Below are 15,803 nucleotides of genomic sequence, written 5' to 3'. Positions count from 1 at the left end.
GTCAGATTCTGCATTTTAATCGGAGCCCTGGGTTATTGTTTGCCTATTAAGGTTTGAGAAGACTGGTCTAGAAACACATGGGCCTGCACGGTATTGAATTGAACTTCTATTCCTAATTCCATCACTGATTTACATTTTGGAAAGATCACTTACGGTTTTTCAAGAATCTCCATTTCTTCCTCCTCCATAAAATAAAAATAGTGTTCATCTTCCTTGGCAAAGCCTGGGGAGCTAGTTGAGGCAGTTTGTAAAGTGCATTATGTGGTGGAGGGAGTGAAAGTCCTGTTATTTTATGCAAGAAGACTGGGACTCTTGAGAAGAAGGCTAGCAATTGCATTGGAAACCCTTGACTGTCAGACAGAATTCATTTCTTCTGCTGGGGAAGACAAGGGAGGCGGAAATGATGGACTTGGCTTCTCTGTCTAGCGCGTGACAGACCAGCGGTCTTCACTGGGTAATCCTTTTTTTCCTTGCTCCTTCTACAATCTGGTAAAATATGATAAATAACCTAGTGCTTCCTAATATGATATTATAATGTAGAACAGTATTTACATAAAAACATGAAAGGGAGATTTTAAAACATTACTTTATGCAGAAGCCCCATAAAGGCACGGGGTTAACACACCAGCGCTACCCTCTCTGGAGGGTTTGGGAAGACTCTCACCTGTGCTCTGGGGTCAGGTGTAAGTTGTATTTTGCTGTGTGCTTTTGTTGTCCTATGAATTCTGCTTATCATCTGCTTCCATTGTTATTGGATGTTCATTTTGTGGCCCTGTGAAGACCTAAGCACCAGCCGTTAACAGCAGTAAAAATAATACAAAGCTCCTAGTTGAGTCATGGACATGGTTGGATCACAGGAATGTCCCCTGAGTATTTAGCGATATATTGTACATCTCTCAGAGTATGACAGAAAAAAGCCAATAGGGATATTTTCTTGACTCCTAACATCACGATTTATTATTTTATTGTCCTTATGTTTATGGGCAATTCTGGAATCCTGTTATTAGGGGTCAGACGTACGTATAGTTTTTCAGTTTCAGGTTTCCCCTGAGAAGGGATGGATGGCTAGAGGCAAGAACACAGCAAGAACATTTTCCTTTCAGGTTTCTCTCCATTTCCCTAACAGCTTTAACCTTATCTGAGCATACTTGCTCCTTCCCATTATCTCTGGTTTCTAAATGAATTCAGATAGAAAGTGTTTTTTGAACATTATTTGGTCATATTTTAGGTGAATTCTGCATTAACGTTCAGTAATCCCAACAGGTTCACTTTACCTGTGTGTTAATTTCAAAGTTCCACTATTTCTTGGGGGACTGGAAGATCAAGTTGCACATGCAACACACACACACACACACACACACACACGCACACACACCACACATACATACCACACACACACCATACATGCACTACATGCAGATAGATACCACGCACAACACATACCACACACACATACCTCATACTACATACACCCCACACTACACACACACTACACTATACCCACACATAGACATCACACACACATAGACACACACACACATACATTCTCATGATTAATGCCCCCAATTTAAGTCAGGGAAAGGAATGTGTATGGGGGAGAAAGATAATTTCTGATAGTTTTAACAGCTCCATTTTACATTCTTACCAGCAGTGTATAAGGGTTCCAATTTCTCCATATCTTTGCCTACACTTATTACTTTAGCCATCCTGGTTGGTGCAAAGTAGTATCTCATTGTGGTTTTGATTTGTATTTATCTTATGACTAATGATGTTGAGCATCTTTTTATGTTGAGAAAAACTCACTTTTGATATGTGTACACAGTCTGAGCCAAAAAGCCTACTCGTGTTCAAATGCAGTTTTGAATATCTCCTCCTATTTGGAGTCTGCTTTGGTTGAGAGCAAAGGGGTTTACTGACCAATACTTTAAGTTAGTCATAAAGTTAGTTCAACATCTTCGTCCTCTCTTTTATGAAAAAATACTGGGAACACCCGTGGTAGCCTTCTGGCAGTAGATAAGGAAAAATTAATTATTGTGTAAAGATTTCTATTCTTACTAGAGTAAACTGTAAAGTAAGTCAAGTTTGCTTGATTTTGAAGCTCTTAATATTAATATTGTATGCTTTTCTCTCCCCTTTGGAGAGGCCCGTTTTTTTCAGTTCTTCCTAATGCCATACTTTTTAGATAGCTCTCTATCAAGCTTGTTCTCAGGATAAGATGTGATACACATAGACACTAAAAAGTACATGGTGGAATAAGAAATCTGGCTATGCATCTTTATTAAAATTATTTTCAGGGAATGAAGGAATAAAGGACCAAAGTTCTGAGTGGGATATTAAAGTGATATTGAGAGATGAAGATTTTTCTTTGGGTAACCTGTATCATTTGGGGTCCTTTCAGTTGTATGTGACTGAAATCTACGCTGAGAGTAGTTTAACAGAGGCAACATATTGGCTCCCACTAGCTGCAAGGGCTCCAACAGAATCACCAAGATCCATGTTTCAGCTGTATCTTGTAGGTTGGCTCCATTCTTATGATTCTTGGGGTGATCCCTGGAAGCTTCTAGCTCACATCATCAAACGTTTAGGAAAAAAGAGAGCTTGGTTCCCTGATGAGTCTTCCTGGCCCCAGGTGGCCTGACATGAGACATGCTCATCCCTGAATCAATGACCGTAGCCAGCATGGTGGAACTGCCATTAGCTTAGGCCATTTCATGTGGTCCCCTCTGGATCCTGTGTGGTGTCACTTCACTGGAAGCCTTTGGGCTGAGGCTAGCCCAAAGTTGTGGTTAAGTTGTGGTTAAGAAGTGGGGGTGAAAATATGTGGCAGCATGAGGAATGATCATTATTTCCTCAAAGCCACAAAGATCACATGGGGATTCCTTCCCTCAAAGAGCAGTTCTAAGAAGGACATTAAAAACTCATCAGAGGCAATGGTTCTCAAGCTTTAGGTTATGTATTAGTTTGCTAGGGTTTGCTTGTCCCACCACTGTATTTTGGAAGCAGATAACTTGTTTCACAGGTTTACAGATGGAGAGGAATTTTGCCATAGGATGAATCATTCTCTGAGTCTCACCAATACCACATTTAGATGATATTTGGATTAGATTTTGGATCTAGAATTGATGTTGCAATGGGTTAAGACTCTTGGAGTTGTTGGGATGGGGTGAATGAATTTTACATGCGAGAAGGACATGAATTTGGAGGGAGCTAGATAGTGTATTATTATGGGTTCATTTGTGTCCTTCCAACGTTCTCATGTTGAAACCCTAGTTCCGAAGTACGTTAGAATGTGACCTTATTAGAAATGAGGTTGTTGCAGATGCAATTAGTTAAGAGATGTCAGGAAGGTGAGCCCCTAATCCAATACAACTGGTATCCTTTTAAAAGAGGGAAATTTGGACACAGAGACATACAAGGAAAACACCCCATGAAGATTGGAGTTTTGTTGCCACAAACCAAGGAACTACCAAAATCTAGGAGAGAGGCCTGGAACAGATTCTTCCCTAGTGTCTTCAAAGGGAACATAGCCCTGTCCTAACAAAATACCATAAACTGTGAGTGGCTTTGACAACAAAAATTCATTGTCTCACAGTTCTGGAAGTTGGAAGTGTGAGATCAAGTTGTCAGCAGGGCTTGTGTTAGGATCACAGCATCTAATGATCTCAACTTGATTTTAACTGGGTTTATTGTTATTGCTTTTTTTTTTTATTTTAACAGAAGAAACAAAATTATCTGAAGATGATGAAATGGAGAAACTCTACAAGTCGTTAGAACAAGCTAGTCTCTCTCCTCTTGGGGACCGTCGACCTTCAACCAAAAAGGAGTTGAGAAAATCCTTTGTTAAGCGATGTAAGAATCCATCTATAAATGAGAAACTTCACAAAATCCGAACCTTGAATAGCACACTGAAGGTAAAAAAAAATTTCAGATTGTGGATGAACTCTGTGGATGTGGGGCAAGGCTGGTTCTGCAGAGAGATTCATGCTCACCAGTGTGTTTGTGTGGGTGGAGGGAGGGCAGTAAAACCAAATATAATCATCCGCAGGGTCAGATGACCTTTGGCATCCTTAAAGCACTAGCACATTCACACAGTAGCACCCATTGCACTTTCCTGCAATAGGCCTTGATTTTTACATTCACTTTGGTGTAAAAGTTCAAATGCTAAACTCCTAGACCCTTTAACCTAGCGCAGTAGATGATAATGAGGGCTTATGATAGTCAGCTTGTGAGAATAAACAGTAATATTAAATAAGATCTTGGAATTTCACCTGATTCATTAAAGAGTGCCGTTCCTCCTCCTACTACATCCAGAAGAAAATCTCTAGATTTCAGATAGAGCCAGGACTTCGTGACTCTCAGCCCTAGGCTCTGGAGCCAGGAAACACCATGAGAGATGGGCAATGGGAAATGTACAGTAGATTGTAAGGCCAATGGATGTTTTCACAATGGGAATGGGGGACAGGGTATAAAACGTACTGAGGCTATTTTCAGGGCCTCCTGAACTAAAATGGTTCTTCATAACAAAAACATCTTGCTTTCACATGTAGACTGTAGCATGAACAAAAGGGGCCCAGGATACTTTGTAAAATCGTCCCAAATTAGCAGAAGATTTATAGATTCTGAAAAGCCTTGATAGATTCTGCAGTTTAATTTTGATTTGTGTATGTTCTTTTGCATCAAGAAGTTGAGTCTCTTTCCAGGAAAAAATACTAGCAATCAAAGGACAAAGCTACAAAGAAGTGGCTGAGTGACTCTTAGTCAGATGTCCCTGTTAGTCCGTAGAATAGCTAAGCACCCCAAAAGGCTGCAAAAATGAGGCTGAAAAAGAAAAGGCATAGTAGTATTTTAATTATATGAAGAAAACCAAAATGTAAAGAAATTCTCCAATGTTGGATGATGAAAGACATCAGTAGCACTCCTGTAAAAGCCAAATATATTATATTCCATGATATATATGAAGTTGATAAATATGTTTAATCATTCAATGTAATATACCATAGTATGTTGGGATTTTTCTATCTTATTTGTGATAACTGATGTAAGTGAACACATTTTTCATTAGACAAATATTTCCTGAATCTTACTATGTCCCAGACTCTATTTTTGGGCACTGGGAGCATTGAGTGCACCCACCGGATGGTAGAAATAGAGAGGAAAACAGAATGTAATGTGTTGAGAGGTGTAGCTGATACAAGCTTGGGTGCTTTGGTAGCCTGGAGGAGGGATATGGCTGCCTATCTGAGGCCACTGGGGACAAAGTCATGGAAGTGCTGACAACTGGCCCATGAGTAAGAGACGAAGAATATTAGGGTGAGAAGAAAGGACTTTCATGGAGGAGGAACTGGTCTATGATGAATGTATGTCAGGGGAGGATACATTGCAGCCCATGTTGGGAGAAACAAGGAACAGGCTAAGGAGAGAGGATGGGCAGTTCAGGCCATTTCTAGAAGGAGAGACTACGGCTTTAGCTTTCCACAGAATAGCAACTCAAGACTCTAGACTGTCACAAGACCATGCCGTGACCTGGCCACTGGGAGGCCAGGTTTGTACAAAGAATTTTGGTTCTCTGTGACCTCCTGTTCTCCGTGCACTATGGCCATGGAATTTATGAATTCAGCAGCCTTTTGTTTTTCTCCCCATGTATTAGTTATCTTTTGTGAGGTAACAAAATACCCCCAAAGTTAGCAACTACAAACAATGAACACTTGTTAGTTCACTGTTTCTGTGGGTCAGGAATCTCTCAATGTGGTTTGGCTGGATGCTTCTCCAGGTCTCCCACAGGCTGCAATCCTGGCATCAGCTGGGCCCGCATTCATTCCTCTACTGGGGAAGGTGTGCTTCCAGGCTCTGTCATTGACTGGTTGGCAGGATTCAGTTCCTTGCAGGTTGTTGGACTGAGGTCCCAGTTTTTCTCCCAGTTCCTTGCCCTGTGGATATATGGTAGCTTCTCCGATGGAAGTTGGCTTTCCTCAGAGTGAGTAAAACAGCAACAGGGAGTGAACAAGGTGGATCAGACCTGTCTCAGCAGCAACACCACATTACAATTACAGTGTTCTGTGCATTAGGAGCAAGACACTGGGTCAGCCCACGTTCAAGGAGGGGAATTACATAAAGGCGGGAATGCTGGGGAGCAGGGAGCATCAGGGGCCATTTGGGGCCTGTTGACCACACCCATCTGAAGATCTGCTGTCTCTGTGCATTCCTGGAAAGAAGCCCTCTCCACAGATCCCTTAGAACTCAACAAAAGTGTAATGCTGGACCTGGTGAAACATAATCCATGTTATGTGGTCCTATGAACCTCATCGCAAGGTAGGAAGACACACTGATGTGGAAATTGGCCTTCTTGGAGAGAAAAAGCACATCAGCCTATTCATTGGAGAAAGATAATTTGGTACATGTTTGTTTATTCATGTCAAAAGGCTGTAAGAATTATTTTAACTATCTGAAATAGAATCAAATTTGATAATAATTATCTTTAAAATTCAGAGTAGTCAGGATAGTGGTTGCCTTTGAGGAGGAGGGAAGAGATTCCTGGGAGGGGCCACAGTACAGCTTCTGAGATGCTGGGTCGGAGTCCCCTCTAACCTCAGTGGAGTTACACAGGTGTGTCCATCTCATTGTAATTCATCAAGCACAAACCGTTTTATATGTGTGTTTTTGTCTACGTATATACGTTGTGATATGTTTATTTAAAGAAATCAAAACTGCAGTGCTAACAAAGAAAGACAACATAGTTTCATGCAGAGACAATGAAACTGTTTTAACAATAATGTTTATATTCGTGATAGGCACATTTCATAAAGAAAGAAAAATCCCTACCCTGGGATTGTATTGCAACAGATTCTCTTTATGGAAATTCTAGGAAGTCGAGCAAACCATCATGTCATACCCTAAATGTAGATTTTTTGGAATCCATTGACTTTTGGTTAAGCCTGTCTTTTTAAAAAAATGAATAATTAGGGGCACCTGGGTGGCTCATTTGGTTAAGCGTCTGCCTTCAGCTCAGGTCATGGTCCCAGCATCCTGGGATAGAGCCCCAGTCAGACTCCTTGCTCAACGGAGAGCCTGCTTCTCCCTCTCCTGCTCCCCCTGCTTGTGCGTGCTCTCTCTCTCTGTCAAATAAATAGATAAAATCTTTAAAAAATAATAAAATGAATAATTAATGGATCCAACTGAAACTTGCTCTCAGGGTTATTCTGGTCTGTGTTAAAAGAGGAACGAACCCTCCTTCCCCCAACTTCTGTGGCAGAACACATTTTTGAGTCAAGTCATGTATTATTTGGAGTGAAAAAGGAAAGTAGAGCATTGTCTCTCTCATGGTATTTTCTGGAGGCCCTGCCAAACTTTGCCTAACAGAAGGCAAGGAGGATGTTGTAAATGTAGTTCAAAGCATCCGGTGAGCCTCCTGTGCCACAAGGGAGAGGCAGGGCCCGTGCGCCATGCTGCTGACTGGGGTGCTGCGCTGGTTAGCACTACAGATCCTTCTGTTGTTTCATTAATTTCCTTCCTCTCTAGTCTTCTCTATAGTTATTTCTTTTATCCATAAAACACAGGCTTGAGCTAAATGGTAAGAAATTTGAATTGTTTAGAGCTGAAAACCATATGAAAAGTGTTAGCCCAAAGTTGAAGAGAACTTTTCCTAAAATCTTTGATCAGATTTAGAGGGGTGGTTAATTCATGTTGCCTTAAGAAAATCGGTTCTTTAAATTTTGTTTATCTGCAAAGATCTTATTTAATACTTTCAATAAAATATTAGGATCTCTCTCTGAAGCAGATGTCAAAAATTTTTTTGTGTGGAATAAATTACAGTTTTTAATAATTTTTAAAAAATATTTTATTTATTTATTTGAAAGAGAGTAGAAAGCACAAGGGGGGCAGGGGGAGAGAGGCAGAGGGGGCGGGAGAAGCAGGCTTCTTGCTGAGCAGGGAATGTGATGTGGGGCTCCATCCCAGGACCCTGAGATCATGACCTGAGCTGAAGCCAGTTGCTTAATTACTGAGCCACCCAGGCGCCCCATCATATATTCATTTTTTTCCAACAAATATTTAGTGAATGTTAGCGTAGCACGTGGGGATAATAGCAGTGGGCATGTCAGACAAAAATGCTTGCTGTTAAGAAGCTTACATTTAGGTACAAGAAGAAATTTAACTAACTAACTAACTAACTAACTAACTAAATTTTATAGTATGCTAAGTGATGATGGATTTGATAGGGAATGGAAGGAGGGTGAGGAATGCTGATGGATTGATTTTTAACTAGGAGAGGCATGAAGAGGCTCTTTGAAAGGTAGAATTTGAGTAAAATCTGAGAAAGGAAGGGAAGTGAGTCTTGAGGTGATCCAAGGCAGAATGTTACAGGCAGAAAGAACAAAATTGCAAGTGCCTTGGGGTGGGAATATGCCTAGTAGGCTTAAGGAAGAGCAAGGAGGGCGTGTGGCTGGAGTGTTGCAGGAGAATGGGGCATGGGGAGACTAGCAGTGGGTCAGAGGGCAATGAGAGATTATAACATAAGGTGCCTTATTGCCATTGCTAATACTTTAGCTTCTACCCAGTGAGATAGGAAGCCTTTGGAAGGTTCTGAACAGAAGTGTGCCATAGTTTGACATATTTTGAAGGTAGAACTTGGGATTTGCTGGTGGATTGGCAGTGAGAGCAGGACGTGTTTGGCCTGAGCTGCTGGAAAGGTAGAGTTGCCATTAGGTGCTTTGCAAAAGGCCATGATAGGAACGGGTTTCAGTGTGTACTAGAATTTGTAGTGGGTGAGGCATGTAGAGAATAATAGGAACTTAGTTTTGAAGATTTTTATTTATCTGAGAGGGAGAAAGAGACAGGGCCTGTGCCTGTGTGGGGGCGTGGGGCAGATGGGGAGGGAGAGCTAGAGAGAATCTGGAGCAGACAAACCCTGCACTGAGCAGGGAGCCCCACGCAGAGCTTGATCCCACGACCCTGAGATCATGACCTGAGCCAAAACCAAGAGTCGGTCGCTTAACTGACTGAGCCATCCAGGTGCCCCCAATAGGAGCTTAGTTTTGGGCATGTTATATTGAGATTCCTAGTATGTGTCCAGGTGGAGCTGCTAAAGAGGAAGTTTAGACAAACAAGTATGAAGTTCAGGGGAGAGATAAGGCTTGCAACATAAATTTGTGACCCATAGTATATAGGGAGATTGGGAGACATGAGATTACATGAAATTAGCAAGAACATGGATATACATAGAAGAGAGAAGAGGCTAAAGGCTGGGTTCTGGAGATCTCCAATGTTAAGCGATTGGGCCAGAATGAGGAATCAACAGGGGAGATTAAGAATAAGTGGCCATTCTAGGATGAGAAAAATCAAGCAAATGTGCCACAGAAATGACATGATGAAAGTGTTCAAGAAGGAGTAGTCAACAGTTTTAGATGCTGTTGATAAATAAGTTGAAGACAAATAGTTATTGGATTCAGCAACGTGGAGGTCATCGATGGCCTTAACAAGAGCAGTTTTGGTTGAATCTTGATGGGAGTGGGTCTATGAGAGAATGGGCATGGTGGGAGGGTGGGGAGGAACATTGGAGACAAGGAGAAAAGTGGAGCATTCCCTGGAGCAGAGATTTGGGCTTTAGAGAGGGCTTTGAAGATGGGAGAGGTGACAGCACATATAATGATCACATGGAGATGGGACATAAATGAATCACAGGAAAGAGGGGACTATTGCAGGAGTGAATTTCTTGAGTATGAGAGAATGGGTGATAATGCACAAATGGAGAGATTGTCCTTTGCTGGAAGCACAGACATTTCATCCAAAAGAACAGGAAGGAAGGCTGGGATATACCTGTGTTGATGTAGGTAGGGGGCAATAAGAACTTGGGAGAAGTGTTCTTCTGATTGTTTCCATTTCCTCAAAAAAAAAAAAAATTAGCAAGCTCATCAGCTCTAAGGGAGGATGGGGGCAGAGGTTTGAGTAGAGATGAAAAATTTTGAAATAGTAATTTGGGAGATTGGGAGAGAAAAGAGGTGGGAAAATATGACTACTGGGTGGTAGCAAAGGCCACTTAATGGCAGTGGTCATGAATTTGGACTGCAACCAGTGAGCCTGGTTGTGAAATTTTAGCTACACACATGCTGGCCTGGGGATAGACTGAAAGATTGGTCCAATAGTAAACATGTAATGAATGTCTCCCTGGCACGCAGCCTTGTGTTCGGTGCAAGGAATACAGGGATGAATAAAAAGCTTTTTGTTACCTTCCTTAAGAAGCTTTAGAATAGGGGGCATGACAGATCCATGAACATTGAAGTATAACATGGTAAGTTTTCAGCATTGGAAGGCATGAGAGCATAAAAAAAGCTTCTCAGTCCAGTTGAGGGGTTCAGAGATTTTCTGGAGAACATGATGCCTGAAATGAGTATAGATTTATGGGGTATAGTAAAATCCGGTAAAGAAAGATTGGCAAATGTTCCATGTGAAAGTAACACTAGGAGGTAGAGTTCACCAGAAAAAGATAGGGAAGGGCTTCCATGTGGCACAGTATCACAGAGTATGAACTAATATTATGTAGGGGGAAATGCACACCCCCGTTTGAGCAGGAAGTGAGAAGGAAGTGGGGGTCAGCGGGTGGAGCTCAAGTCCATACAACCTCGGACATGAAGGGGAGCCATTATGAGGACTTGGCATTTTAGGTGATGCCCTGCACTGCCTTGCGGAGGGCGGATTTAAAGTGAGGATTGGAGGCAGGGACACATCAAGTGTGATGAACTGCACTTCATACCCCAAGTTAGGATTGCGGTCAGCGGGATGGAGGAAACAATAGATTTGAGAGAAAATTGTCAGGACTGAATGATCTTTTTTGAATGTGGAGGCTGTTACACCTCATTTTTAGCCCATTCCTTGCCTACAGAACATTCCCCTAACCTGAGCCAGACATTTCAGAAATGTGTGTTATTGGTTACGGAGGACTCAGGGTAAAATAATATGAATACAACTGTTTGCTCTATTAGCATCATTGGAACACATACTGTTTTGATGGAAGGTTAGTAGTCTTTGAATAAAAAGATAGCCTGTATATTTATTTGGTGTATGTTAATTAAATACATGTGTGTGAGTTATTAAAAAGAGGACAATTTAATAAAATAAAAATATATTTTGTATTATCTGATGTCTTAGGGAGAGTACTATGTCTCAGTTTTACTTAGTGAAGTTTGGGTGGTAATGAAATGATGGTACAATTATAAGTTTCAGAAATAATAAGGCTCACCCTGAGATAGAAATATTACTGAGGTGTGGAATAAGGATTGATCAGGGAAGAGCCACATGGAAGAACCTGGCTATATGTCTAGTTCTTCCATCAGCCTTTGCGTAGGATACTTACCTTCTATTTGGCAAATATATGCAAATGGTTGTCCTGCCATATCTCTTAGACTTGGTTAGGGATTAGAATATTAGTGTGTAAAAACACTTTGCTAATTTTATGATGAATGTATATGTGTATTCATAAAAGCGCTGAAGAGGGTTTATTGAAATTAAGGTACTCACTATAGCTCACCCCCTTACCCCGCCTTTTTTTTTTTTCCTACTGGGGCAGTGTAAAGAACACGACCTGGCCATGATTAACCAGTTGCTGGATGATCCGAAGCTGACAGCCAGGAAATACAGGGAGTGGAAGGTGATGAACACCCTACTGATCCAGGATATCTATCAGCAGCAGCGGGCCCCCACGTCCGCCCATGAAGGCACCCCCGAGGGACTCGAGAAACCACCTTCCTCTGCCTGTGTTGAAAATTCTATTTGAGAACAAGCCAGCCTTCTCTCCCCTGATCTCTTACCCCAAGTGACTCTTCAAGAGGTTGCAAGAGCTTTCCTTCAAAGGAAAACTGAAACCAGTTCCTTAAGCATTGCCTCTTTCTCTAAAGATGCAACTGAGGTGAGGACCCACTCTGATGGCAGCAGGATTCCTCATTCTGGTTGGAGTGCTTTCATTGAGACTCGAGGAATTGAATTCAGTTGAACAAACATCGTGTTCCTACTCGGAGCTCTTGGTTATGCTAGGCTTTAAGTGGGATGTGAGAAGTGTATGTTCCTTGCTCTCAAGAGAACCATGGTCTTCTACGGACAAAGATCACATTTTCCCAGGGATAATTATTCATAGAAATGTTCTGTTTTCCAAAAGAAGAATGTACATATTCCGCTGGGTTGGGTAGTTGAATTCTTCAAATCATTTCTTGGAGTGGAGGAACACGTTTTACAGCAGAAACTGGAATGGGACACATGTGGTTTTGTGGAACCCAAATCTCTTGCCTTTGGTCTGGAATGGTGGTGCCTTTTCCACGAGCTGAGAAATACTTCATGGTGATTGGTGTGTGGGAGAGCCCAAGGGGGAGGCATGTTCTATTGAACACCCTCTCAAAGGACAGCTTGATGTTTCCACACTTGACCCAGGGGCAGGGAGGTGAGGGATCTGATTAAAGTTTCCTTTCCACACGACAGCTAAAGAAATCTATCTTATTACTCGAAGAGACCTCTATTCCCTCCTAGCTTTTCTAAACCACTGCAGGAGATAGAAATAAGTCCAGCAAGGAATGTTTGCTGCTTTGTCCCTGGGAGTGGTGCCTATACACAGTGTCAACTTACATCCTGTCTCCCCGGGATCAAGATTGATGTCTGAGTGGGTTTGGTATCTTTACTCCAAAAAAACCCAACAAAAACAACAAAAGAGTTAAAATATGATTGTTTTATTTTTGTATGTTTGTGTCACTTTGTGTCCTATGTGAAGAGCTATCTATAATATGTTTGTTATTTAAGTATATTTATAGAAGTTCAAATTACTGGCGTTTTCAAAGATGGTAAAGTAATTATGTTTTGCTCAATATATATTCTTCAAGTATATACTTTTTTGCTTGAGAAAATAGGAGTACTGTTGATTTGCTGGAGTTATGTTGCACTATAATGTATGAGGAATGCTCAGGGTATCTTGTGGGATAAATGTGGAGGCATGCATTATTAATTGTTCACTTCCTGGCTTCTCTTTTTCTTTCTCCCTCTCTCTTTCTCTGCCTCTTTCCCAACCCAGAGGGCTCAGAATTCTGTCACTCTCTTAACCAGAAAAGGACTTTCACCTTAGGTTATTTCTTCTAGTAAATAAACTTTTTAAGCTTTCTGCCATTTATGCCCACAAACCCTAAACCAAATGAAACACAACTAATATAGTCTTTTGTCTAAGGTCTGATAGAAATTTTGGGGTCTGCTGTTAAAGAGAACTCATTTTATTAGAGACATAATATGAAAATCTTCCTGTTTTAATCACCATGAATATTTTTCATCCTACGAATAACCACAACCCACCAAAAACCCATTTTGCCCTTACCCCTAGCTAATTGTCAGCCCAATATGGTGTTTCAGAGAGTTAACATGTGGCCTGACATTCAAATGGAAATAACCCTCTGAATTTTATTTGCAGACCAAATGGAAAGAGTCCTTGAAGGTTTCCCCAAGCTTTACTCAGAAGTGTTAATACTTTGTAAACAAAAACAACCTCAGTGTTAAGAAAGAAAAACAACAGGAAACAAGTCAGAGTACTAGAAGCTTATGTAAAATAAGAGGGCATGCCTAGCCGATCTTTAGCAGCACCTGCTCCTAGTGTGATGTGCTGGGGGAAGGACACAGGCTACAGAGGAGCTTGGCGGGGTGGTGGCGGCGGCCGGGGGGCGGGGGGGGGGGGGTGGTGGTGGTGGTCCTGGCTTGTGGTGAATTTACTGTTGGCTCCGGCGGTCTGGAGAGAAGTAACCATGTAGGACCTCAGATGAGACCCTGAAATTCCTGTTTTGAGAGGCTAGTGCTTTCATCTCTTTTCTCTGGGAGTTATTATTTCTACAGTTAGCAGCTGTTAGAAGGTTCATTGTTTAGGAGTCACAATGTAAAGAAAATGTTGAGGGAAGGAGAAGTGCTAATGGGCAGAGTTCTCTTCCACCTTCTTTCCCTTGGCTGGAGATACCAACCTAGAAACTTCAAAACAGTCTTTTTAAGTTAAAGGGCACGGAAGCTTTTAGCCAGGCTTGGGAACACATGTCAGTGCTTTGCTTTGGCTTCTCATTAAGGCACACATAACTGACCATTGAGTGTAAATTCCTTTAGGAGAGCTCAAAATTAAAGGCAAAATGGGTCCATGAGATTACTGAATTGAGCCTTTCAGTTATTTTTCAAAGTTGTCAGTCTAGAAGGCCTGCTTCTGTGAAAACACTTATTCCGCAGAACCTCCCAGAGGAAAGTCAGACCTAACTGCCCAGTCTTGCACCCCCTCTTCTAGACCAAGCTCGCCTGCTTGTCAGGGTTTTCCGCTCTGTAAACGCTTTCCCTCTGCATTACCTTGTGTTAGCAAGCAGGGGCTCCCAGTTTCAGCTGTGCCCACTGAGAGGAAGTGGGGGTGGGGGGCAGTAGGAAATGATAGGCAGAGTGGGTGACACTTTCCATTCTACCCAATTTAGGAATAACCCTGCCATTTTTCTGGTGCAAAGGATATCGGGGAAACTGGATTACTTCCAGTTTATTCCTGGGAATGGGGGCATCTCTGAAATGGATTTCGGGTAGTTTCATGGGGTCTAAGGGGTGATTCTTTTACCCACTCCTGTAGACATAGGGTCTGAGGGCTGTGGAATGACCCAGAACCATGGCTGCTCAGGAAGCAGAGGATCTGAGCATAATCGGGTCCAACCCTCTGGCACCGGCTGTGGATTAGGGTCCGGCTGGGACTCGTCTTTCGGGTTGCAGGGAGGACCCCTTCTCTCTGTGGTTGGCCTGTAGACCCAGACTAGTGCCTGATAGGATACTTCCGTGGCTGGCACATTGCGGCACACGCCGAAACGAACGGTCCCACACTTGATAGGCATATACTGCTTTTAATAATTCTTAGTTCTGGCACAATCTTAGTGTAGCATCAAAGACCCAGGAAGAATCATAACGTATACTACTGCAAAGACTCCAGGAAGCCTAAGAAAGATTGTGTTTGCAGTCAGATTTCAATGTGAAACCCAAGCCTTACATTTATGTAGCTCTTTGTAGTTTGCAGGTCTGTGTGTTCAGGCTCCCCCTTGCGCGGTCGCTGTTGGGCCCCAGCCCTGGGATGTGTGGTGTGTGTGCATTGCACCGGACCGGGCACACCTGTGGGGTTTTTTGTGAAGTCAGCCACTGGAAACCTGAGGGGGCCTCTTCTTTTCCTCAGGGCTGAAGAGTCACTGTCCCTCCTGTGGCCCTTGGCTGCTGCGTTGACTGGATTGCGGTGTGACCTAGTCACTCTGCTTCCTTTCCTTCCTTCTGGAAATTACACTGCTTGTTTTAGGTGCTGTGAAATCCTAGGAGGAAAGAGGCAGTTAAAGAAATGGAATTCATTTATTTTCTTTTAAAAGCATGTCAGGAGATGTCAGAGAGCCTAGGGCCTAGGAGTTAGGCCCTCCCCCTTCCTCTCCCAATTTCTTCTCCTGTAATTATGTAGCTTCCTCAGATAGACTTAAAATGACAAACAATATCATAGAATTGAAACAGATAAAAAGAAAATACACTTTAAGTCTTTTGAGGAGAGGTACTAGACAAATTCCAGCCATGTGTAAATTTATGGACACACACCTCTTTCAAGATACTCTCCTTGAAAGGTCATATTTTGATATATAGCCTCACGGAAGATTTAAGTGAGGAATGTAGGTACAGAGGGTGCCTATCCCAAACAAGCCAATATAATAAAAATAATAACTTTTGGTTAGTTTTAGAAGACCTCTCTTCTTCAGTCTAATAAAATAAGGTATTTGAGATTTCCCAGTTTATTTTCCTTCCTATTTTTTTGT

General features: G+C 42.1%; 1 protein-coding gene across 8 annotated transcripts in view; it reads left to right on the top strand.

Annotated features, from left to right (window-relative positions):
• Window positions 1–13,134, top strand: part of IPCEF1 (interaction protein for cytohesin exchange factors 1) — a 180,932-nt gene extending 167,798 nt beyond the window's left edge. For all 8 annotated transcript variants that reach the window (XM_025866361.2, XM_025866360.2, XM_025866364.2 and 5 more), the window contains 2 exons: window positions 3,718–3,911; window positions 11,558–13,134. In XM_025866361.2, coding sequence (XP_025722146.1) covers window positions 3,718–3,911; window positions 11,558–11,764 — 401 coding nt within the window. In that variant the 3' untranslated portion in view covers window positions 11,765–13,134. The remainder of the gene's footprint in view (window positions 1–3,717; window positions 3,912–11,557) is intronic.
• Window positions 13,135–15,803: the final 2,669 nt, after the last annotated feature.

Source organism: Callorhinus ursinus, unplaced genomic scaffold (assembly GCF_003265705.2).
Source record: "Callorhinus ursinus isolate GAN/ISIS: 27379988/994484 unplaced genomic scaffold, GSC_fseal_2.0 scaffold6, whole genome shotgun sequence".
NCBI lineage: Eukaryota > Metazoa > Chordata > Mammalia > Carnivora > Otariidae > Callorhinus > Callorhinus ursinus.
The sequence above is the reverse complement of the archived record's forward strand: the minus strand, read 5'-3'. Positions and strand labels throughout refer to the sequence as shown.